Source organism: Peromyscus leucopus, chromosome 2, assembly GCF_004664715.2.
Source record: "Peromyscus leucopus breed LL Stock chromosome 2, UCI_PerLeu_2.1, whole genome shotgun sequence".
Taxonomy (NCBI): Eukaryota; Metazoa; Chordata; class Mammalia; order Rodentia; family Cricetidae; genus Peromyscus; species Peromyscus leucopus.
Window position 1 is genome coordinate 125584856 of NC_051064.1, and position 25140 is coordinate 125609995.

The window sequence follows — 25140 nt, forward strand, 5'->3', positions numbered from 1 at the left end:
ATTCTAACATAATACAACTATATAATAAGAACATAATCAAGTATTATCCAGAAGAAAAGTTAATAACCTAAACAAAGTGAAACTACATATAACAAGAACAATTATCAAGTAAGACACACATTGTAGATGTCCAGACCATAGGTAATTGGCAAATATATAGAGATTACTCCAATATTTGTCCTTCCCTGAAGAATCTAAGTTTCTTAGCTAAGATTCAGGAGGATTGTAACTGTAACTATCTTGTCTTCAACCCCATCCAAGACCTGAAAAGGAAAGTAATATTACCTGAGTAAGCAGGAAGTGCAAGCAAGTGACTTCCAAAAAATGTAAGAAATGACAGAAACAGCTGGCTGCCTAGACAGTCACCCAAGGTTCCTCTGCAACATTGAGACATCCATCTTTGGCCTACAGGCCTAGACTATCTGATAGACCTTTTTCAGAAGCAAGAAATGAAGGACTGTCCTACCTTGTCTTGGCAAAGTTTGACAGTTGCTTTTTTGTGTGCCCTACTTGTCCAGATTGGACAGCATACTTCCTGTCAGCACTCAAGGCAAGGTCAGTTTCTTGCCCAATAGTTTTGCCAAAAGGAAAACAAACTCCATATCGAGTGTCTTTGGTGCCCATCATCCTTTCTGGAGAAGATTGGTGCTGCCAGGAGCAGACATGTCCACATCAAAAACATTCTAAGTTATTAAAACATTTTACCCAGGTGTGGTGGTGCATGCCTTTAATCCCAGCACTTAGGAGGCAGAGGCAAGTGGATCTCTGTGAGTACAAGGCCAGCCTGGGCTACAGAGTGAGTTCCACGACAGACTCCAAAGTTACACAGAGAGACCCTTTCTTGAAAAACCACAAACAAACAAAAACAAAACATTTTAAATGCCATATTCTGTAGGCCTTTGAAGTGTTTGAAGATTACCTATCTATTTGGAACATATCTCTGCACATCTAGAAAACATAACTAACATACTTATAAGTTTGACAAATATAGGTGACTATTAACCTGTAATTCTTTATAAACCTATATAACTTTAAGGACTAAAACTTCACCTTATATAAATAAACAAGCTGTATAGGTAATACCTTATGCAAAAATGCAAACAGATGTACAGTATAAGGACAATAACCTTAACATTGTGACTATACAAAAATACATTAAATGGAAGTAGAAAAGTATATACAGTATGACAAAAATAACCTTAATTTGTATCAATATGCAAAATTATCTTAAACAGAAATAGAAATATATACAGTATAACAAAAATAACTACATTTGTATCAATATACAGAAATGTCTTAAACAGAAGTGGGAACTTATATACATTGTAACCAAAATAATTTTGAATTTGTATCAATATATAAAATTATCTTAAACAGAAAAAGAAACATATATACAGTATAACAAAAATAACTTTGAATTTGTATCAATATATAAGAATCCATACCAATGTAAGTTATTTAAAACTGATAGTTGCAGAGATCTAACTCAGAAACACAATCCCCTACTCTGTGTTTCTCCTTTTTATTTTTTTTTTGGTTCATCCTCCTTTTCCTGTTGGTGAAGTAGTAATTTCTTGAAGGTCTGAAGGCTAGAAATTGACAGATGTGATGGCTCATACCTTTAATTTAATATGCACATGCTTGTACATACATGTACCATGGTATACATGTGGAGATCTAAGAACTACTTTGGGGAGCTAGTTCTTGCCTTTGCCGTGTAGGTTCTGGGCATTGAACTCAGGTCGTCGGGTTGGAGAGCAAGTGCTTTACCTGCTGTGCCAACTTGCCAGCTCAAAACGTGCAAGCTTTTATACAGTTTCTTCTGTTTCATGGATTCTGGACTTGTTTAGCATTTTACCCAGCTACTCTTGGCTTTGGAGAGTCATTATATGAGTCTAGTCACAGAGATAAAATGATCCACATGAGAAATGCTGTGGAAAGCTTGGCACATGCTGTCTGTGTATGGATACCCATAATAGTCCAGTCATCTCAGTGTTTCTAGACTCAGTGCTCATTTGGAATTTGGCTTGGGGTTCTTCTTTGAAAAGATGCCTCCTCACATCTCTCCTTACACTTCCTGGTCCTCATTTAACCTGGCTTCCACTTCCTTGGACTTGTGTCTTCGATTTTTCTATGTGCCTCCTCTGCTCCCTGTTCCTGATACGCAAGGAGGACACTCACTGGTTAGTTGGTTTCCTCGGCTTGGTGCCTTCCCTCTGGAACCACAGCTCTGTCCCTTTGGTCCTTTATAGTGCTGCCTGTTAAGTTACGCTGGCTCAGAGTAGATGGACGACGCAGTTCCAGTGTGAGGGTCTTCCCTACTTTGCTTAGATCTGAGAGGAAGACTGCTTGCCTGAGAGCTGGGTAGGAACTAAAGCATGGGCTCCTCTTCTGGTTCCCTTGTCTCCTTCTCATGCCTCTTTTGTCCTCACTAGCTTCCACCTTCCTCACCATTGGAAGTTCCCACAGAAACAACCCAGAACAACCCAGAAGAAGAGATCTCGGAAGCCGTTGTTGAAAAGTCAGACTCCGTCAGTGAAAAGGAACCAGAAGCAGACCGTTGCCAGGACTCAAACTCAGAGATGCAACAGATCCTCGCACGTGTTCGCCAGAACTTTGGCAAAATCAATGTGGGGCCTCAGTTTTCTGCTGATGACCTGGTTCCTGTGGAGCTGTCGGACATGGAGGAAGATCTGGAAAGCCTTTCTGCAGAAGAGGAGGACCAGGAGCAGGAGCAGCCAAGAGAGGATGCTGAGGAAGAGCTTTCCCAGGACTCTCAGGAAGAACCTGACGCCAAAGAGAAAGACACCAAAGCTGTGATTAGAGCCTTAGATGAAAAGATCGCCAAGTACCAAAAGTTTCTAAATAAAGCCAAAGCTAAAAAGTTCTCAGCCATCAGGTGAGATCATCTTCGTCATCATCCTCTTCGTCTTCTTCTCTCCTCTCTCTTCTTTCCTCTTCCTAATTAGTGTACCTGTTCCTTTCCCACTTGCGGTGAACACTGGCTTTGCTATTAGAGTTTGAAAGTACTCAGGGTGGAAGCCAGGGCCTGTGTCTGCCAGGCAGGTGCTCTACCACTTAGCTGCAATCCCAATCTGAAGAATCTTGTTTGAAAACAAACAAGCTGTAATTTGACGTTTTCAGCCACTTGAAGTACAAAGACCTTGGTGATCTAGTATTTTAGCCAGGAGCTGCAAACTGCTAGGCTCTGGCTATGTCACCCAGCCATGATGACCAAACATTGTGGAATTGACTTTTCTTCCAGAGTGTTGCACCTCTCCAAGGCAGCCTGCTTAGAGCAGTTAAAGGGAGTGCTGGGCAGCTTTGTGACTTTGCTTTTATTTTTCAGAATATCCAAGGACTTAAGTGAAAAGGTTTTTGCAAAATATGAAGAGGAAAAGAAAAAGTCTGCAGAAGTCAGTGATGCAGGTAAGGTCAATTCTTTGAACCATTTAGACATGTTTTGTAGCTTTAGGATCATTTCCTCCATCCAGGTAGATGCTAGGTGTCTGGTTCCATATCCTACTTACCATGCAAATTGGACTCTCCACTTGAAATCTGCACATTTGTTAATATAAAAGTTGATAGATAGAGAAAATTGCTTTTCAAAAGTGCATATTACAGACAGTGGTGGTGCATGCCTTTAATCCCAACATTCGGGCAGCATATCTGTGAGTTCAAGGCCAGCCTAGTCTACAAAGTGAGTTCCAGGGTATCTAGAGCTGTTACACAAAGAAACCCTGTCTTGAAAAAAAACAAAAACAAAAAAAGAGAGAAAGCCTCATTTTTGCCAGGCAATGGTAGTGTATGCCTTTAATCCCAGCACTTGGAAAGTAGAGGCAAGCAGATCTCTGTGAGTTTGAGGCCAGCCTTGTTTACAGAGCTAGTTCCAAGACAGCCACAGCAACATAGAGAAACCCTGTCTCAAACAAAAAGTGCACATTAATAACTTCACAGTCGAAGAAGAGTCTGCAGACAAATTGAGGCAGGAGGTCTGTCTTAGTTACTTTTCTATTGCTGTGATAAAGCACATGACCAAAGCAACTAATAGAAAGGAGGACTTAATTGGGGCTTACAGTTCCAGAGGATAGGAGTCCATTGTGGAAGGGACCATAGCAGCAGGCAGGCAGGCATGACACTTACTGGAGCAACAGCTGAGAATTCATATCCCATCCCACAAACAGGAAGCAGATACCACATTGAGGATGGCTGGAGGCTTTTTTAACCTCAGAGTTCACCTCTGTGACACATGTCACCTTTCCCAAGCTGTTCCACCAATTGGGGATCAAGAATTCAAACATTATGAGCCCATGGGGGCCATTCTCATTCAGACCACCACAGATGTCTCACAAACTTAACGATAGTTTCTAAGTGATGCAAGTCAGACCCCACTGTGACCCTGGACTCCTGCTGTGACCCTGCTTCTCTCTGCCTCCTTACACAGGGCTTGTACCCACTGTAGTCTTCCAGATTTTGAAATGCTCTATTTTTAATCTCCTCTGTGTTTTATGTATCATTTGTATCCAGCACCCACCAAAAGGGGAAGGAAGCGGAATGCACAGATGGAAGAAGAACCTTCAAATAAAACTCAGAGGATGCTGACATGTAAGGAAGTAAGTATTCTGCTTCTTTTAATGAGACAGGGGCAGAGACAGCAGAGGTCCAGCCGGGCGTGGTGGCACACCCCCACCATGCCCACTATGCCTTTAGTCTCAGCATTGGGAGGCAGAAGCAGGTGGATATCTGAGTTGGAGGTCAGCCTGGCTTTCATAGTGAGTTCTTGGACAGCCAGAGCTGCATAGTGAAACCCTCTCACGGGAAAAAACAAAAATCAGTAGAAGTTCATTTTGAGGTTTGTTTTTTATATTTATTTTGTATGCATGCATGTGTGCTGGCACCTCATGACATGGTGAGCACCTGGAGATCAGAGGACAACTTGTCTGTTCTCCATCACATAGATCCTGGGAATGGAGCTTTAGTCAGGCTTGGCAGCAACACCTTTACCCCTGAGGCATCCCTTCGGCTTTTTTTTTTTTTTCCTTAATTATTATTCTTTCCTTTGAGGCAGGGTCATGGTATGCAGGCCCTGGTTACCCTCAAACTCAGGCAGGCCCCTTATCTAAGTCTCTCAAATGCTGAAGTTACAGCTATCACACCCAACTAGAAGTCCAGTTCTCAAGACACATTCTTTCTGAAACAAATAAGAATTTAGAGCTGGGAGTTCTAGAAACCCAACTTTTTAGTGACCTGTGTAGTTGGACATTTCTCTCCCGCCCACCAGTTTCAAAAATAACCAATACAGAGGCTTAATAGTATTTATAAATGCTTGGCCAATAGCTCAGACTTGTTACTAGCTAACTCTTACACTTAAATTAACCCATATTTCTTTTTCTTTTTTTAAAATATGGAACGCTTCACGAATTTGTGTGTCATCCTTGCGCAGGGGCCATGCTAATCTTCTCTGTATCATTCCAATTTTAGTATATGTGCTGCGGAAGCGAGCACCATATTTTTTATCTATGCTTTGCCATGTGGCTCATGGCTTCTTACCTCATTTTCTACACTGCCTGCTGCCTGGCATCTCTCCTGACTCTTCCCTTCTTCATCCAAGCATCCTGAGTTTGATTGTCCCACCTAACTTTATCCTGCCTTGCTATAGGCCAATCAGCTTCTTTATTAACCAGAGAGGAAAACACATTCACAGTGTACTGAAGGATTATTCCACAGCAGACCTGATGTAATTTAATTTGGGTCAAGAAGTGGCCCACTAAATAAAGGTCCTTGAGTCTGCTGAGTCTTAGTTTCAGGAGTTCTAGGTTACCATCTTCAGACCTGTGTCCTGTTGGCCAGAAGAATTGGATGGTTTGTGGGGTTCCAGGGAGGTGACACAGAAAGAGGACAGCTGATGAGGCAGGCAGGTGCCTGACCTCTGGGAAGGACAGCTTTGCATGGCTGAAGCAGACTCCCTCCCGGGTAGAGGCTGAGGGCTGGGCCCGGTGAGTGCTGCTGGCCGTCAGTCTGGGGCTGACCTCCCTTGCTTGGCCCCTCCCGTGCTGCACAGGATGGAGAGGCTGGGAAGTGGGCTCCTGTGTCTCGACCTCCAGTGTCTGACGGGTTTGCTTTGCTCTTGTGTTTTGCAGCGGAGGAGAGCAGCCCGGCAGCAACAATCCAAAAAAGTTGGTGTGCGCTACTATGAAACACACAATGTGAAAAATAGAAACAGGAACAAAAAGAAGACGAACGACTCGGAGGGACAGAAACACAAACACAAGAAATTCAGACAGAAGCAGTAACATCTAGAAAGTTGTTTATTAAATTATACAAAAATGTGCCATAGGAATTGTGTTCATTTTTCTCGTGCCCAGTTGGCATCTGTAAGACACAACACACTTGGGAAGCTTATCAGGTGGGGCTGTACCCCAGTGCTAGTGAGAGTAAATCCTCAGCCAGAGTTTTCCAACACTTGACCTGGCCTTCATTCCTCCAGAGTGGGACACACAGAAGTGTGTGTCTCCTACGGACGTGGGTTCTTCTCTTGCTCTACTCACAGCGCTGGGAACCGAGCCTCCAGGGCGGGAAGGGCACAAGTGCTTCAGAGACGTTCGTGGTGAGGCTGGCAGGAATGGCGAGTGCTCGATAACTGCGCTGAGTTCGCTTGGTGCTTTCCTGTGCAGGCCACAACGCCAGCACACCACAGGGGCCGGGCTCTTCCGGGAAGGTGGCGGCACGGCAGCTTGCTCTAATGCAGACCTAGTTCCTCAGGATACTGGGTGCGAGTCAAAGATGTGACTTCTATAAGGTCAGAGTGTTGGGATATAGTCAACTCAGAACAGCTCTTAGGATCAGAAGCCTTGCAGTAAGCCTGGACTGGGCTGGAGGGCAAAGCCTCCAGGGAGTGAGTCCTTTCTGGCACCCCTTCACGGGTGCTGTGTACTTGAGGCAGTCCCACCAAAAGGGAGGAGGAAATGTTAGTGCTGCCTTAAGAACTGTCCTGACACTTGACTGAATGATGGGTGTCACCAAGTTCACTGTCCGCTCCCACTTTGGGCTTCCCTGAATGGAAATTTGTCTGTAATTTGAGTCTTCTGGATCTACAAACTGTCTAGGCCACAACCTGACTAGAACTGCGTGTGAGATGTGGCTACCTCCTTGGCTGTTCATTATGACTAGTTGGGAGTGTGGAGTCAGAAGGTGCAATGGGGAGGACCTGGGTGCAGACAGCTCTCAGGATACTGGGACTTGGATACCTCTCAGTGAGCATGGGTTGTCTGTTTCCTCACGGAGCCAGGCAGACTGAGGACAGGGTCTTAGGAGACGAAAAGCAAACTCGGAACTAAGTTGCTAGGTTACACTAGAGAAGTGATGAAGAGGAAGGATGTCCCAGGGAAGCCCAAGAGACAAGGAGAACTGAACTGAACTTGGTGCAAGAGGAGTTTCTCTGGGGAAACACTTGCTTCCTGAGTTGTTGAGATGACATCCCCAGGCCAATCTGTAAGCTGCACATGGACACCGAGTTACACCACCTTCCATTGCCCAACCAGGAGCCTGGCTGCTGCTAGACCATAGGTGTTTCATGCACTGGGCAACAGTTCTAACAATTACAGGAGTGGTGATCAGGGGAGGGGATGGGTTGTTCACTCAGGAAACTGGCTTTTTATTACAACTGGCTTACGATGGGGCGGAGTGCCTGCTGAGACCCATATGGAAATTATCACTTCTTTGGTGCGATAATGCCTTCCAGTTGGGCCTGAAAAACAAAAACAAAACTCCATTAATATGTGCATCTTGCCTGGAGGAATAGCCCAAAGGCTGCCACTCTGAGCGCCCCCCCCCCCACTTCTGACTCAGCTCCACATTTTCTAGATTAGCTAGATTCAAGCTTGGCATGCTTTTGTTACATGAGCAGAAAGCAGAGCTGTCCTGGTTTCCATACAATAATAGTTCAGTGTATAATAGGAAGCACAGAAGGGGAAATGGAATAAAAGTTGTTGAAACAGTGGTTTCCCATCGCTCCTGCTTTAAGCCTGAGTGTGTCCCCTAAGTTAAACATTGGGCTCCCTGGCTTAGTACAGTGGAGCTCTGTTGGACCAGAGGTCTGCGAAACGGAGACAACTAGACACTCAATTAGAAGAAAATGCTGCCAGTGAGTAGGGAAAGCATAAGACACTTGGGGCTTATTTACTGAGTTCCTCTAGCAGCCAGCACAGTGATTTACTGCGGTGATAAGTGAACAGACCCTTAAGGTCCATCCTGGGGACTGGAAACACTGCTTTCTTTGTAGTGCAGCTTTGAGCCAATAAAAAGAGCTTTCGGGTAAAGAATCCTTCGCCCTGGGGATTTCAAGGCTGCCTTTGGATGTCAGAAGGATGCTAAGGTATTCAGCTTTGCTCTTGTTGGAACTAAGGAACCAGCTTTGGAATCTGCTGTGTCAACATTTACATCTGGCTGGGGAAGTCTCCAGCTTTTCTTCTAATAGACTCGAGCAACTAAACAAGATCTCTCATCCTCTGCTGATGACTCATACAAAGCCTTCCTTATCTCAGGGGCCAGACCTTTTGGCTTTAAGTTAGGGAAGTAGGAGAGCGCTGCTTTATAGGCACCATTTTTGTTGTTGTTGTTGTTGTTTGGTTGGGTTCCCCCCCCACCCCCAGACAGGGTTTCTCTGTGTAGCTTTGGTGCCTGTCCTGGATCTCGCTCTGTAGACCAGGCTGTCCTCGAACTCTCAGAGATACACATAGGCGCCATATTTAGAAGAGTGATGCTTAAACCTCAGCAAGCTCCAGAACCTTCCGAGGCCTTGTAAAGCTGCGCTGTTGGGCACCAGCCCCATAGTTTCTATTTGGCACATCTAGGGTGTCTAATAATTCCTTATAAAAGTTGCCCTGTGAAAGGGTGATGCTTGTCTGGGGCTCAGCCTTTGCAGCCAGTGGCCTGGCCTCCTTCTCACTCAGCCCTCTTTGCCAGCACCTCACTTGGACTGAGGAAAACTACCTCTAGCTGGCTTCCTCTGCCACGCACCTAGTGGGGCTTCCCACATACTCCTATTTCAAAAGCTTTCTCTGCTTTTGCCACAGTGCATCAAGATGCCAGGGTGAGCAAAAGTAGCTACCATAGTTAGTTAATCTTTCATTCTGTTGGGCATGATAAATTTAATTCAATAGTTACATACATTTCGATTGGCTTTGAAAGTTATACATTTATAAACTCAAGTTCCATTTGCTTTTGGGATACCATCTTACAAGGACTCCAATTTGCAGTAAGGGTCATTAAAGAAGGGAATGGCTCAGTTGCCTTTAGCCTACTGGCTGTGGGTGGGTTAGGACTTCTGTTGGTCTTTTCAGATTGCAAGCCCAGCGCCACTTTGAGATCTGTGGCAGCAGTTAACTCTGCAGCTCACACACGATTGAGCCTGTATGATAATGAGTATTCTGAGATGGGTAATGTCTGGGGGACGCTCACCTTTTTTGAGACAGGGTTTCTCTGTGTAGCTTTGGAGCCTGTCCTGGAACTCTGTAGACCAGGCTGGCCTTGAACTCAAAGAGATCCGCCTGCCCCTGACTCCCAAGTGGTGGGATTAAAGGCGTGCACCACCACCTCCCAGCTTTTTAAAAAACTCTTTACAGCCAGGACTGTTACACAGAGAAACCCTGTCTTAAAAAAAAAACCAAAACAAACAACTCTTTAAAAGAAAATTAAAGAGTTGGGCATGGTGGCACATGCCTGTAATCCTGGCAGTACAGAGGCTGTGAAGGAAAATGTGAGTTTAAGGCTAGCCTGGGCTACATGAGATCCTGTCTCAAAACTCTAAACAAAAAAAAAAAAAGTGAAAAGGAGGGCTGGAGATAGAGTTTAGGGTCTAACACTTGCCCAATGTCCTTCATGACACTGAATCTCCACTACTACAAAAAAAAAAAAAAAAAAAAAAAAAAAAAAAAAACCCGAAGACTCCAATGCGCTCCTTTACCTTCAGCTGCTGATTGGTCCGCTTCAGGAACTGGATCTCCTCATTGTGTTTCTTCTCCTCCACCTGTCGCCTCTCGCTCTCCCGCTTCTCAGTGGCCTCACATTTTGCCTTCTGTTCATTCACTTGCCTCTCCAAATCTCTCTTCTCTGTCTCCAGGTCTGCAATCTGAAGATAGAATGGCTGTCATCCTGGGACATCCCCACGTGCATGAGTGTTATGAGAGCCTGGGTGGGGAGACTTAGGACACAACGGTCCAACCTAAGATGATGCCAGGGTGTGTACTGCCACCCAGTGGGGAAGTCAGTGATTAACATGGAGTGTCCTCAGACAAGAAGACCACCTTTGCACTGAGGCCTTGCACTATCAGTGTGGAGGACACCCTCAGGACCAGAATTCGGGCTGCAATAACAACTGCAAGTCAAGACTAACAGAAAAGTCTGGGAGCCATGGGGACATGGTGAACCCCACTCACTTTCCTCTCCATGTCTGACTTCCCCTGTTCGGCCTGCAGTGCCTTCCTCATGCCAAATGCCACGCTGCTCTCATACAGAGTCTGGTAGGCGGCGATGGTCATGCGGATCTCGTCCCGGACCCGCAGCAGCAGCAGCCCCCTCTCTGCACAGTTGATGGTGACCTCCCGGATCAGCTCGTCTTCCAGTATGCACACAGGGAGATAAAAGGCAGTGGTGAGGGGACAGGCGCTTGGTCTATGGCAAGCCACCCTTCCTCTCGGGAAGGACTTAGGATGTGTTCTCAGAGGCATGGATCTGGGGAAATGACAGCTGGTAAAAGGAGGATTCCCAATAGCCAAATAAAAAAGCCAGGCCCAGGGGCACACATGTAATTCTAGCCCTGGGGAAGAGGAGACAGAAAATCCACTGGAGCTTGCTGGCCAGTTAATCTTGCTAAATCAAAGAGCACCAGGTTCAGTGAAAGACCCTGTCTCAAAAACTAAGGTAGAGGGGCTGGAGGGATGATTCAGCAGTTAAGATCACTGACTGCTTTTCCAGAAAAATCCATGTTTAGCAGCTAACAAGCACCTGTAACTCAGGTTCCAGGGTATCCAATACTCTCTTCCAGCCTCCTTGGGCACTGCATAGATGTGCACAGACATACTTGGAGGTAAAACACCCACTCACACAAAGTTTTTCAAAAGATCTCAAAAGAAAAAAGTGGAGAATGATAGAAGAAGTCATTGACTTCTGGTCTTAACACATGCACACACATTCATGCACAAACACGTATGTGCACACATACACATGCATACAGCACACACACAAAATAAAATATGGTCTATAAGAAGGCACTATGAGAGGGCGTTTTCCATGACCCAAGGAACTGGCCATACAGTCACTCCTCTGAACCTGACTCCTGGAAGAAGCATTCTGTCAGCAAGCTTAGCGTGGAAAGAGAGAGACTAGAGCCCCAGGTTTGTTTGTGGTGGCTGGCCCCTCACTTTCATGTTCAAGCACAAAGTGGGCATAAGAACGGGCCTTCCCAAATGGTGGTGTTTAAAAACACTCCTGCTAGGCCAGGCAGCAGCAGTGCACACCATTAATCCCAGCACTCAGGAGGCAGAGGCAGGTGGATCTCTGAGTTCAAGGCCAGCCTGGTCTACAGAGTGAGTTCCAGGACAGCCAGAGCTACACAGAACAAACCTTGACTTCATAAACAAACAAACAAACAAACAAACAAACAAACAAACAAACATTGTTCCTGTTGGCTAGACTGGTTTGTGATTAAGACTAGCAAGGTCTATATAGAACTTGCTTCTCTCCCTCTGTAAGTACCCAGACTGGAGGGCAAACCACGCTCATACAAGGCAGGCTAAGGCCTACTTGCTGAATCTGCAGCTGCCTGAGAGTTTGGAGGGAGTTTGCAGTTGAGAGCCCATAGGACCAGGATGACTGAGCAGAGGGCAGCAGTTGACATCAGTGCTCAGTGAGCACATCTTAAATCCTTGTGTCATCCCAACAACAAATGACAAATGACTGAAGTGTTTTTCTGGAATGTGGGCGGAGTGTGGATGGATAGACATAAAGGTAGATATCAATTTTGTGATTAAAATATTTGTACATTGGGCTAGAGAGCTAGCTCAGTGGTTAAGAGCACTTGCTACTTTTCCACAGGACCAGAGTTTGTTTCCTAACACCCATGTCTGGTGGTTCACAACTGCCTGTAACTCCAGCTCCAGGGCATCCAATGCCCTCTCTGTCCTCCATGGGCACCTGCATACACATAGCTCTCTCTCTCTCTCTCTTTCTCTCTCTCTCTCTCTCTCTCTCTCTCTCTCTCTCTCTCTCTCTCACACACACACACACACACACACACACACATAAAATAAATAAAATAAATGATGTATTAAAATTATTTTTATGGGGTTAGAGAGTTAAGAGCACTGGCTGCTCTTCCATAGGGCCTGGGTTCAATTCCCAGCACCCACATGGCAGCTCACACCTGTCTGTAACTCCAGTTTCAGGGCTTCTGACACCCTCACACAGACATCTGTGCAGGCAAAACACCAATGAACATTAAATAAAAATAAACTATATAAAAAATTATTTTTATTAGCCAGGTGTCGGTGGTGCATACCTTTACTCCCAGCACTTAGGAGGCAGGGCAGGCTGATATCTGAGTTCAGCCTGATCTACAGATCAAGTTCCAGAACAGCCAGGGCTACACAGAGAAACCCTTTCTCAAAAAAAAAAACAAAATAAAAATTATTTTTATTTTTGAGAGTTTTTAAATAATTATATCATTTTCCCTCTTCCCTTTTCTCTCTCTCCTTTTCCCATGTATGCCTCCCCCAGTTTCTTTTAAATTCATAGACTTTCTTCTTGTTACGTGTGTGTGTGTGTGTGTGTGTGTGTGTGTGTGTGTGTGTGTGTTTTCTTTTTCTTGTTTTTTGTTTTTCAAGATAGAGTCTCTCTATGTAGCCCCTGCTGTCCCAGAACTTTCTCTGTAGGCCAGGGTGGCCTCCAACTCAGAACTAAGAGATCTGCCTGTCTCTGCCTCTGCAGCCACCACTGCCCAGCTGCTGTATTCTTAAATATATAAATACAACCCGTTCACTCCAGACCATGTTAGTTGTGTGCATATGTTTCCAGGGATGATCATTTGGTTTCGAAAAATCAATTTTAAAAAATTAAAACTAAGAGTAGTGACGTACACCTTTAACTCTAATACTCAGGAGGCAGAGGCAGCAGATCTTGAATCCAGGCCCGCCAGGGCTAGATATTGAAACCCTAACTAAAATAAATAAATAAATAAAATAAAAATAGCACAGGCTCGTTATGGAAATCTTTGAAAAAAAAAAAAGCAAAGACTCAAAATAAGAAGTCTTTTTTCTTTCTTTTTCTTTTCTTTTTTTTTTTTTTTTTAATGTAGCCTTGGCTGGCCTGGAATTCACTATGTAGACCAGGTTGACCTCCAACCACAGATCTGCCTACCTCTGCCTTTCAAGGGCTTGTATTAAAGGTATGTACCACCATGCCTGGCTAAAATGGAAGTTCTTACCTTATTCCAAATACCTATTAAGGGGCCAGTAAAATGGTTCAGTGGGCAAAGGCACTTGCCACCATGCCTGATGACCTGAGCCAATCACCAGAACACACAAGGTAGAAGGAGAGAATCAATTCTTGCAAGTTTTCCTCTGACCTCCACCCTCATGCCATGGCACATATGTGCCCCTATAAAAACATGCATGTGCACGTGTGTGCACCCACACCCACACACAAAATAAATCTCAATCTACATAAAAACCAAATAAACATCTGTGAGGGATAAGGAACCTCAGTAACCATGAATGCCTGGCGCATGGATGGCTGGCTGAGGTGGAGACTGGGAAGGGAAGGGAATGTACTCAGCAGCTGTGGGGGAATCAGGAAGAAGAAGAGGTGATTTCTAAATGCGGGGTGTACTTTGGGGGTAACCCGGGCACGGTTTTCTGCTAGAAGGAGGCAGACAGTGTACAGTGCTCACCCCACCAAGTCTACTCACCGAAACACTGAGAATAGAGTTCCCTGCGCACAGGGCAGATGCCTGTCTCCCTGGCCTGTCTCTGCTGAAGCTTCAGGTCCAGCTGCTCCTGCAAATGCACCACATCCATTCTGGTGCTGGGTGTGCTGGACACCTGCTGGATCCATAGCTGTGTGTCTTCCACCCATTCCCTATGACACAGACACAAGCCACCCAACGTGAGCAAAGGGCCCTCGGCACTCTCTGCCTGAGCGGGAGCGAGAGGCAGCATAGCCATCGCCACCAGAATCCACTTCCCTCTCTTTCCCAAGTCACACCCGCTGCTGTGCAGCGCTACAGGACACCTACCTCAGGGTTGGTTAGATGGGCAATCTGCACTGTCCATGAGACCACAACCCTCTGCTCCAGGTCATACCTGCCTAGCACGTTGAGGACAGATGCATGGTCCTGCTGCTTGATTTGAACAGAAGATGCAGTGGGGATTCCCCACACTGGCTTATGGTGGAGACACGGAACATCATAAACCTCATGCAAGCCACTAGGAAGCACTGGTGTATGTTGGGAGTATAAAGGTTCTTGAAGGGCTGTGTTTGCGATGGCTGCCCATAATGAATTCTGTGCTGTGGAGGCACAGCCAGTTCCTGCAGTGATGAACTTGCAGGCAGGATAGCAAGGGAGGGAGGATGTCTATGTCGATAGGAGAGAATCCACTAAAAAATGACACCCCTCTCTTATCTCCATCTCTGGAGGCGATCACAGGTTCTCCGTGTTTCCTTTATTCTGAGGGAAAGCTTTATTGCATTGGGTAGAAAAATGTCCATTAGGTGGAGGTTTTTGAGAATTCTAACTGGGCTATGTAGCCCAGGGTGGCCTTAAATTTTTATCCTCCTGCCTCTGCCTCCTGAGTTCTGGGATTAAAGGTGAGATTCACAGGGCCCTGCTTTATTTGTGTTTTTTTTTTTTCTCTGTGTAGCTTTGTGGGTTTTTTTTAAAAAAAACATAGATTTGTTTGTTTGTTTGTTTGTTTTGGTTTTTCAAAACAGGGTTTCTCTGTGTAGCTTTGCGCCTTTCCTGGAACTCACCTTTGTAGCCCAGGCTGGCCTCGAACTCACAGAGATCCGCCTGCCTCTGCCTCCTGAGTGCTGGGATTAAAGGCCTGTGCCACCACCGCCCCGCTAGATCTTTTTTTTTTAAAGATTTATTTATTAATTACGTATAAAGAAGAGGGAGCCAGATCTCATTACAGATGGTTGTGAGCCACCATGTGGGTGCTGCGAATTGAACTGGGGTCCTCTGGAAGGGCAGTCGGTGCTCTTAACCGCTGAGCCATCTCTCCAGCCCTATTTGTGGGTTTTTTGAGACACAGCCTTGCTATTTAGCACGAGCTCGTCTGACATTCCCTTTATGGTCCAGGCTGGCCTTGACTTTGAGGCAACCTTCCTGTGTCCAGCAGAGTGCTGGGATTAAGCACATGTCACCACACCAGGATCTCCATGGGGGAATCTTGATGGATGTTCCAAGGGAGCAGAATACTGGGAATGGAGTTTAGGAGGAACAGGGCTGGACTAGAGACCCATATTTAAAAGCTGACTGCATAGCTGCCATCTAAAGTCACGAGACTGCTCAGAACATGGAGGGTATGAGGATGGATTTAGAGGTTTCCTTCCTGGCTGTGAGCATCCAGCCATACCTAGACTCCATGAAATCAAGTAAGCTAAGCAAAAACCCATGGCAGAAAACAGGTAAACTTCCTGGCTCCACACAGGTGGACTTCCTGGCCCCATACAGGCAAATTTCCTGGCCCCACACACCCAAGTTCTTGAGACAAGAGCTTGGACCTTTCCCCAGCAACTGCTTCTCCCACCCCACCCCCTTTTTTATTTTTATTATTTTTATTTGTTACCTTGGAGGCAAGATGGCATTCAAGATTTCTTCTGCCTGTTTTGCAGGATCTGGGACGCAGGAAGTCGAGGGTAGCTTGGCCTTGGGTGGCTGTGGGACTGGACCTGAGGGTCCAGGCTGCTGGAGGCTGACTTTCAGGGGCCGAGCCTAAGAGACAGGTGAGACAGGACCCCCAGATTGTTCCAGCTCTTGTACAGCCTTCCCCATTTCCAGCCGGCTTCCCTCATCTGTGGTCTCAACAGAGTATGAGAGACCAAGAGGGCTATCTGGCGGTGGCCCTGTGTTTGAACTGGTGTTTCTAGAGCGAGTGGTCAGGCCTCTGCTCTGACTCTCTAGAGATGGGGAAGTCATACCTGGCCTATACTTGGACCTGCCTACCACAAGCCCCATCCATTTCCCTGTGACTTCTTTCTCATCTTAAATCTGTCCTTTAGGGTCACAGCTAGGCTTGTCTGACTCCTCTCCCAACCTCCGTCGTCCTTGTCCAAATTCCCTTGGCTGTCAGTCCCAGCAATGCCTGTCTCCTGAAATTCCAGAGATCCTCAAAGCTGGGATGTCTTTCCCCATGGGAATTTGTAGGATCTCGCATCCCCTGAGACCTGTTCATACCTTGGGGCTCCGTTTTTCAGTGTTCCGGCTCACCAACACCGGGGTGTCATATTTGAGCAGAGAGTCTGCGGGGGGTATCATGGTGGCAGCAGGGGTGTCAACTCTGTAGCGGTCCCTCCAGGTGGGGTCTTGTTTGCGGTCACCATGGAAACCCCTCCTCGCCTTGCCCCATGGATGGGGCGGGGCTTCGTAGGGAGGTGGAGCTGGCCGCGTGCAAGTTTTGTTCTACTGAGCTGGCTCCGCAAACTCCAGGCTTCTTGGTAAACGAGATTGGAGCCCTACCGCTAGGTCTGATAAGGGATGTGATGACATGGGCAAACCATCTTTCCTGAGCCTAAAAATGGAAGTTATCTCCTGACTCCTTAGATTGTTTGGCAACGATTGGCATTTGGAAGGCGAGGCTGGTGGATCTCTGCAGCCAAGGCTACATAAAGACACTGTCTCAAGAAACAAAAAAGAATTTCCTATTATTGAGTACTTGTCTGTGTATTGTTAACTATCAACATTCCGCCACGAACAGCGTTGGATTAGCTTTCCCACATAAGACTTTTCTTTTTTTTTAAAAGCCGGGCCGTGGTAGCGCACGCCTTTAATCCTAGCGCTTGGGAGGTAGAGGCAAGCGGATCTCCGAGTTTGAGATCAGCCTGGTCTACAGAGTGAGTGAGTTCTAGGACAGCCAGGGCTGCATATAAAAATCCTGTTTAGAAAAACAAAACAAAACAAAAATTTGGTCATTTTTTGAGGCCCTGGGGATTGCCCTGGGGCTTTGCGCAAGCGAGGCAAAAGCTCACTTTACAACTAAGCTACATCCCCAGGCTTTCCGCCACTTTTAACTTTAATTTCTATTTGGCCGTGCTGCGGGTGGAATCTAGGGCTTCGGGCTCGGCTAGGCAATCGCTCTACCCGAGAGACAACTTTTTCAAATTTTGAGACCGAGTCTAAATTGCCCAGGCTGGCCTCGAATTTACAGCGATCCTCCTGCCTCAGCCATCCGAGGTCTGGCCCTGACTTTTCAGTCCTCCAGCCTCACTTCCCCAGCAGCCGGGATCCCCGGGACCACCAGCCCAGGGGTCCCCAGCGTGTGAACCCAATCGCCTGCGGCCCCGCCCACCGGGGGGTGGGGGAACCTCGCCGTGAGGGCTTCTGGGATAGCAGGCTGCCCGGAAGCAGAAGTGCAAAGGTCGGCCCGTCACTTCCTTCGGCTCGAGTGGCTCAACGGACCGTGCAAGTGGCTCTCGGCCGGGCCGCAGGATGAAGGCGCGGAAGAGCGAGCGGGAGCGAAGCGGCCGGCGGCGACACCGGGCTGACGACGCGCTGGCGACCGTGGTGGTGAAGCAGGAGCGTCTGAGCCCCGAACCTGTCGCGCACCGCCGGCCCGATGCCCCAGCCGCTAGCTCGTCCCCGCCCGCCGCTGAGCCGGGCCGCGCCGGCCACCGCGGGAGTCGAGCCCGGGGAGCGAGCCGGTGAGAGGGACGCGGCCGGGATGGCGCGGGGCCCGGGCGGTGCGAGCGACGCAGGGGGCAGAGCACCTGTTGAGTTGAAACGAGGTTCCCCCGCCTGCCCATGGTGGACGGTAGGAATGTCTTTCCACTTGCCTGCCGCCAAAGAGTGCCTCAACGTTGGGTCTTGGCGACTTGTTCGCAGCACTCATTGTCTGATGCCTCCGTACAGCATCGATTTACTGAGTGCATAGTGTGGGCTAAAGATCAGTTGAGGTATTGGGCCACATGGTGAAGAGAGACGGTTTGACCCTGGCGAAATTGGGCAAGCTCTAACCCTAAGAAGGAGAATAAGTAGAATCAGTTAGTGTTAAGGAGCAATTAAAACAGTAATGTGGTAGTGAGACGTTGAGTGGAAAGAGGAGAGGGCTCGTACAGAGGTGCCATCGAAGCTGAGACCTGACCTGTAAGATCGACCCATCCTCTTGAGTCAAGAATCTTAACAATCCAGGGAGAACCCAATGTCGTACGTCGGGCATGCTTGTAATCCATTAGTGGGGATGCTGAGGCGGGAGGATCTTGAGTTGCAGGCTGGGTTATGTAGAGACACACACACACACACACACACAAGATCATGACAGAGAAAAGTATACAAAGACCGGAGTGGAATTGTGTTTATTTTAAAAGTTGAACCAAAACAGCCAGTGTATCTGGAATTGAATGATGAAGGAGGAGCATTGTAGGCTGGTAGGAATGACGTGGGATGGAGGACAGGGTGGGACCCTAGGACCTGTCCAGGGATTGGATGTGGTTGTTGGAGAAGGGAGTGTATTAGTGAGAAAAAAAACCCAGGCAAGATTGACTTCCTAGACAGTGGTGCCAATTAGTAGGATGACAGACTGAGAGAAGAAAGGTTTTTGAGGCTTTGGGGTTCAAGAAGTAGGTTATCTAAGTGAGAAGGCTTAAGCAGGCAGGTGTGTGTGTGTGTGTGTGTGAGAGAGAGAGAGAGTGAGTTCGGGAGAAGTGACTAGGAAAGTGGAGGCCTGACTCCATTAGTGATCTCACAAATGTGTTGTGTTTAGTAGGCGAGCCTGATCCTTGAAGCTAATTTATTTGGGGGAAGGGACATTGAGGTAAAATCCTGTGTACCATGCTCTGAAAAAGGTCCCCAGCCAAAAAGAAAAACAAGTCCTCAGGGAGAAGAAGCAAGTCTCCACGGACTAAGAGAAGCCGGAGTCCTCACTACTCCACGGTCAAGGTGAAGCAGGTGAGTGAGTGGGCAGGAGCCTCTGATAGGAAGTTCAAATCTAGAGCTGTTGCTGGACCCAAAGAGGGTCTGCACCCATGTGTGTACGTGTTTCCTTGTCCTGGCAGTGGGTTTTCCTAAAAACTGGATATGTGTGTGCGGTTGTTCTACATGAAAATTTAAATATGGAGGAAATTATTGATTTGATTCTGATAACTCTTTGTCAGGAATAATACAGAGATGTACATTTCCTTGTTTCTCCCAATGGTAACTTACCCAACTGTGGACAGTGTCATAGCCAGGATCCAGACATTTCACAGCTATTGAGATGCTATTCCTGTCTGTCCTTATCCTTCCTTACCTCCGGGCCTCTTCTCTGTTTCTCATGTCTTGGATGCACATGGTTTATGGTCCTCTCTAAAGCAGCCTGGATGGCGCAGCTTTGACCTGTGAGTGCCCACCTACTCCAGGACCATTTTTCAAAGGGCATTGTTATTTTACTCCACATTGAAAAATCAGTCAGCATGTCTGTCATTCTGCCAATACCATGCTGACTCAATTACCACATTTAAATAGTAAATCTTGGAACTGAGTGTCCTGATTCCTTTCACTTTATTCTTTCAAAAATGATCTTAGCTGCTCTAGTTCCTTTGTCTGCATCTCTGTAAATGTTACAACAGTCATGTGTGTGTGTGTGTGTGTGTGTGTGTGTGTGTGTGTGTGTGTGTGATATATATATCTTGTTCGAGGCAGGTGTGGTGGTGTATGCATGTAATCCTACACTGAGTCAGGAGGATCACAAGTTCAGGACTGTTTTAAAAGCTTGGTGAGCTTTTCAAAAAGTGACACTGTCTCAAAAGTAAAGAGGGCTGGGGCTAAAGTTTAGAAGTAGAGTGCTTACCTGGCCTGAATTCCTGTCCCATTACCATTACGTATGTATTTATATTAATGGAATATTACTCAGCCATAAAAGGAAGAAAATTCTGACACATGTTACAAGATGTCTGAACCCTGATGACTTGCTTAATAAACCAGGTGGAAAAAGACAAAAATGGTATGATTCCACATCTTTGTAGTTGAGACAGTAGATCTGCTGCTAACTAGGCCAGATTGCCCTGAAACTTGCTTGGTAGGCAGCATAGGCAGGCCTGGAACTCTGTTTTTTTTTTTTTCCAAGACAGCATTTCTCTGTGTAGCTTTGCGCCTTTCCTGGAACTCACTTTGTAGCCCAGGCTAGCCTTGAACTCATAGAGATCCTCCTGGCTCTGTCGTCGAGTGCTGGGATTAAAGGGGTGGTTTATTTATTTATTTCGTATTCAGTGTTCTGCCTGCATGTATCTCTGCAGGCCAGAAGAGGGCACCAGATCTCATTACAGATGGTTGTGAGCCATCATGTGGTTGTGGGAATTGAACTCAGGACCTCTGGAAGAATAGCCAGTGCTCTTAACCCCTGAGCCAGCTCTCCAGTCCTAGAACTCTGGTTTTTTGAGACAGGGTTTCTCTGTGCAGTCCTGGCTGTCCTGGAACTTACTCTGACCTCTACCTTCCGAGTGCTAGGATTAAAGCCGAGAGCCACCACCACCTGGCTAGGCCTAGAACACTAGATTCTCCTGCCTTGGGCTCCTGAGTGCTGATATTATGGGTGTACCATCAATCAGACTCCACAAGTGATCTGTCCCCTCCCCTGTGCAGATAATTTCTCTTCCTCGCTAGATCACTTGGTTGGCATGGAACCCTGTCTCTGCCTCCTGAGTGCTGGGATTAAAGGTGTGCGGCCCCAGGCCCTTCTCTTTTGATAGTAGCTATTCCTGACCTTTTTAGTTTTGCTAATCTGAGAAAATGTGTATTCTTTTAGCATTGATGCTCTGGTTCCTGTTAAGATGGGTGTTACTAAGTGTTAGCTTCTGGAGACTGCTCTTGATAGGCTTTGCCTGCGACTGCTTGCCTTACTGATTGATTTCTCATTGGTCCATTTTTGTTGTTGTTTTTTCCAGGCAGGGTTTCTTTGTGTAATAGTCTTTGCTGTGTAATAACTTGCTGGAACTCTGTAGACCAGGCTGGCCTCAAACTCACCGAGGCCTGCCTGCCTCTGCCTCCTGAGTGCTGGGTTCAAAAGCATGTGCCACTACCGGCCGGCTCTCATTGATCTACTGGTGTGTGATGTGTATTGTGGTTTTTGCCAGGCTGATTTTTCAATGTGTCTCCATTTTGTCAGAAGTTTGGAACCTGCCGAGTAATACCTTCTTGTAGGTTTCTTGAGGCTTTCATGTTTCTGAAGTTTATTCCTAGATGTTTGAAAATCTTTCTAATTGTTGAAGTTGGAGCTTTTGAGATTATTTCAGTTTCCTTTTTGACTTATGAGGAAGTTAACTTTTTCCTTTACATATCTTAAATGTGACCATTCTAAAGTTTTCTTTCTTTCTTTTTTTTTTTTAATTCCTTTTTTTTTTTTTGTGGGGGGCGGGGTTTCAGGTAGCCCAAGCTGTCCTGAAACTCACTCTGTAGACCAGGCTGGCTTCACACTCGGTGATCTGCCTGCCCAGCTACTCTGCTATTTTCTACACATGCTGCCTTGTGAGTTTGCCTGCAGATGACTGAAGGGAATATTATTTCTCCTTCTCCTATCTGTGTCAGCCTCTTGTTTTGAGGGCTCTGGATGTGGGCTTGGGCTATCAGGCCTTTATTTGAGGAACAACATAGAATATAGAGTCTTAATGGCCCTCTAGGGGAACAGAACTACTACCACAGAGAGTTTTGTGTGGATAGGAATTTGTTCTGAATACCAGCATCCAGGTCACAGATGTGGTGTTGTGTTTTGGAGATTTAATTATTTTATGTGTGGGTGTTTTGCCTGCATGGATGTTTGTGTACTATATAGATGTAGTGTCCACATACGCCACAAGAGGGCATTGGATCCCTTTGAAGCTGTAGTTACAGAGGGTTGTGAACTGCTATGTGGATGCTGGGAACTGAACCTGGGTCCTCTGGAATAGCAGTCAGTGCTCTTAACTGCTGAGCCATCTCCCAGCCCTGGCAGCTTATTCATAGAGTTGAAGCCATCTTTCCTTTACTGAATACATCTTAATTTCAGGAACGGGAGGACCATCCAAGGAGAGGACGAGAGGATCGGCAGCATCGGGAGCCATCAGAACAGGAGCAAAGGAGAGCTCGGAACAGTGAGCGTGAGCGAGACCGGCACCGGGGCCATTCCCGCCAAAAGAGGAGCTCTGATGAGAGGCCTGTCAGTGGGCAGGGTCGGGATCGAGACAGCCAGAATCTCCAGGCCCAGGAAGAAGAGAGGGACTTTCATAATGCCAGGCGCCGGGAGCATCGCCAGCAGAATGAAGGTGCTGGTGGTGAGGCTCACGAGGTGATCCCTCGTCCTGCTGGTAATAGAGGCAAAGAGGTGCCTGTTAAAGAAAAACCAAGCTTTGAACTCTCTGGAGCACTTCTTGAGGACACCAATACTTTCCGGGGTGTGGTTATTAAGTATAGTGAGCCCCCAGAAGCCCGGATCCCCAAAAAACGGTGGCGTCTCTACCCCTTTAAAAACGATGAGGTGCTTCCGGTCATGTACATCCATCGGCAGAGTGCTTACCTTCTGGGTCGACACCGCCGCATCGCCGACATTCCCATCGACCATCCCTCTTGCTCAAAGCAGCATGCAGTCTTCCAGTACCGGTAGGTAGACCAGAGGGAGAACTGGAAAGGGAGCTGGAGTGAGTGTCTCGCTGTGTGTGGAAATGCAGAAGAGCCCATTACCATTGTATCTAATGAGCTGGGCTGAAAGAGTCTGGCAGCCCTTGAGTTATCTCTTACCGTTTGTATGAGAGTCTTGAACTTGAGATCAGAAACACAGATATTAGCCCCTACCATTGCGGTGGTGCAGGCCTGTAATCCAGGTCTTAGGAGGCCAAGCAGGAAGATTGGCCTACCCTCTAGGTATGGGCTATGTACCAAGACCCCATCTCAAAAGAAAAAGAAAGAAAGTCATGCCCCACTCTGGACCTGTGTCCACCTGCCCCCCAGGACTGTAATGAGGACCAGTAGAAGCCAGAGTCAGAATGCCAGGTATACCTTGGCTGAATCTGCTGTTTGGACCTTACACCTTTACCAACTGATCCTAAACACTTCCCTGAGGAAATAGGACCAGTGTTAACATCCTCATCTGACAGCCAAGACTGTCAGCTAATGGCAGTAAATGATCTTCAGAGCAGAACTCGGTATCCTATCTAGCCCTTGACTCCCAAGTCCTAATTCTGATGTTTTTTCCCCATTTGGACTGGTGCTAAAATAGGTGTACAGCATTGGGGAAGTATATTAGTAGACCTAACAAGAGGCCTCGAGCTCTACACTGGGATCTTTCATGGCCCTCCAACCCCGCCTACCACTCCCAGCCAGCTCTACCTTTCACTTAGGTATATTTAAACTGCTCCCAGTTTCCCTATCCAGGGCAGTACTTCCCTGTGACCTTCCAGGTCGGTGACATCTAGAGCTGTAGCAGAGAGCTTCAGAGGAGATGGTCTCTGGTAGGACTTGGCTCACGGGCTTCTCTCCCTGGTCTCTTCTAGGCTTGTGGAGCACACGCGTGCTGATGGCACAGTTGGTCGGAGGGTCAAGCCCTACATCATTGACCTCGGCTCAGGCAACGGAACCTTCTTGAACAACAAGCGAATTGAGCCACAGAGATACTATGAACTGAAGGAAAAAGATGTCCTTAAATTTGGGTTCAGCAGCAGAGAATATGTCTTGCTCCATGAGTCTTCAGACACCTCTGAAGTAGACAGGAAGGAAGACGAAGATGAGGAGGAGGAGGAGATGGTGTCTGACAGCTAGCAACTGAGAAGCACCCCCACTGTTAGAAACCGTTCCTAATGGAGGCCGTGGGGTTGACTCTCCAGCGCCTCTTCTTGCCTTAAGTCTTTCCCCTGTTGCTGCCCAGCTGTCTTGCAGTATGAGAACTCTCACCTCGTGTTTTGTTGAACTTGGCACAGCAGCCGCCTGCCTGTTGGCGCTTGTTTTCAGAACAATCTCACCAATTACAGCATGTCGAGTTTCGGTCAGAGTGTGTGGCTGTAGTGGGCGCCTTCAGAACTGCTGCACAGGAACATTAAGCCCTCGGAAAGGGGATTGTGGCTTGTTCTCTCTGTACAGTTTCTTATTTATATCGTCGTTGAGCTTTGTGGACCAGGAGTTTTGTTTTGGGGACAAACCCTGGAGCAGAGAATCTCAGTAAGCTTTGGGTGTCACCAAAACAACCTCCAGCATATACCAAAGCTTTGACCCGGGTCAGCTCTTGAGTCATAGAAGCTGATTTTGCACTTCGTTTTTGGGGGGTGACAATTTACCACATGACCTCATTATTGACTGTCTAAGCTAAACAGACACTCTACAACGCCTGTGTAGACATGACTGTGTAGGGAGGTCATGGCTTCTACCAGTGGGTGCTGGTGTCACATGCACTGGGTTGTGCAGCTGCGTCCTGTGAGGACTCCTGATTCCCCATGAAACACGGACATGGCAGTTTTGATCACCTGGTCTTTTTCTTCAGCTTTGCATTTTTATTCAGATGTTACCTCTCTTTTCTCCCTTTGAGAAACACACTGACGTTGACTTTGTAGCAGGGGCCTTGCTGTGGCCTAAGGTCCTGTGTATGTGTCTAAAGGAGGTTTGTACTTCTACGTTTCTGTTTCATCTTTGACCATGTGTTTGTATTTACTTCCCAAGGGTGGAAAGCTAGGGGCAGCCCAGCTTCTGAATGAACTTACCATCTGGGCTCTGTCTGTGTAAGTAGAAAGTCATTACTTACAGTATGTGTGCTTGTAAATGGTGTGTTTCAGAGCTATGTGCTGATCTTCATATGACACTGTTTTGTGATAGAAATAATACCACATGATAGGCAAAGGCCTGTCTGCATTTGGAGAGCAGGTTTTCATTTATATGTATTTTTGAGATGTAAAAAAATAAAATTTGTAAATATAGCCCCATTTTAGAGGGTAATA

General features: G+C 46.8%; 3 protein-coding genes and 1 non-coding gene across 4 annotated transcripts in view; 2 read left to right on the forward strand and 2 right to left on the reverse strand.

The window, feature by feature from the left end:
- Positions 1-6334, forward strand: part of Gnl2 (G protein nucleolar 2) — a 27808-nt gene extending 21474 nt beyond the window's left edge. The window contains exons 13-16 of the mRNA XM_028885457.2: positions 2436-2899; positions 3350-3429; positions 4528-4613; positions 6141-6334. Of these exons, the coding sequence (XP_028741290.1) occupies positions 2436-2899; positions 3350-3429; positions 4528-4613; positions 6141-6293 (783 nt within the window). The 3' untranslated portion in view covers positions 6294-6334. The remainder of the gene's footprint in view (positions 1-2435; positions 2900-3349; positions 3430-4527; positions 4614-6140) is intronic.
- On the reverse strand, positions 5399-5505 carry LOC114704318. The gene has a single exon (XR_003736250.1). It is a non-coding gene; the product is annotated as a U6 spliceosomal RNA (small nuclear RNA).
- Dnali1 (dynein axonemal light intermediate chain 1) lies at positions 6294-17057 on the reverse strand. The gene is made up of 6 exons (XM_028885459.2): positions 16454-17057; positions 15846-15991; positions 13964-14133; positions 10437-10615; positions 9965-10129; positions 6294-7747 (listed from the first exon to the last, which is right to left on the reverse strand). The coding sequence occupies exons 1-6, from the start codon at positions 16532-16534 to the stop codon at positions 7712-7714; spliced, it is 777 nt and encodes a 258-aa protein (XP_028741292.1). The 5' UTR covers positions 16535-17057; the 3' UTR covers positions 6294-7711.
- A 581-nt stretch (positions 17058-17638) lies between these two features.
- Snip1 (Smad nuclear interacting protein 1) lies at positions 17639-25140 on the forward strand. The gene is made up of 4 exons (XM_028885456.2): positions 17639-17916; positions 19057-19159; positions 22230-22819; positions 23710-25140. Exons 1-4 carry the CDS (start codon positions 17705-17707, stop codon positions 23972-23974), a joined length of 1170 nt encoding a protein of 389 aa, XP_028741289.1. The 5' UTR covers positions 17639-17704; the 3' UTR covers positions 23975-25140.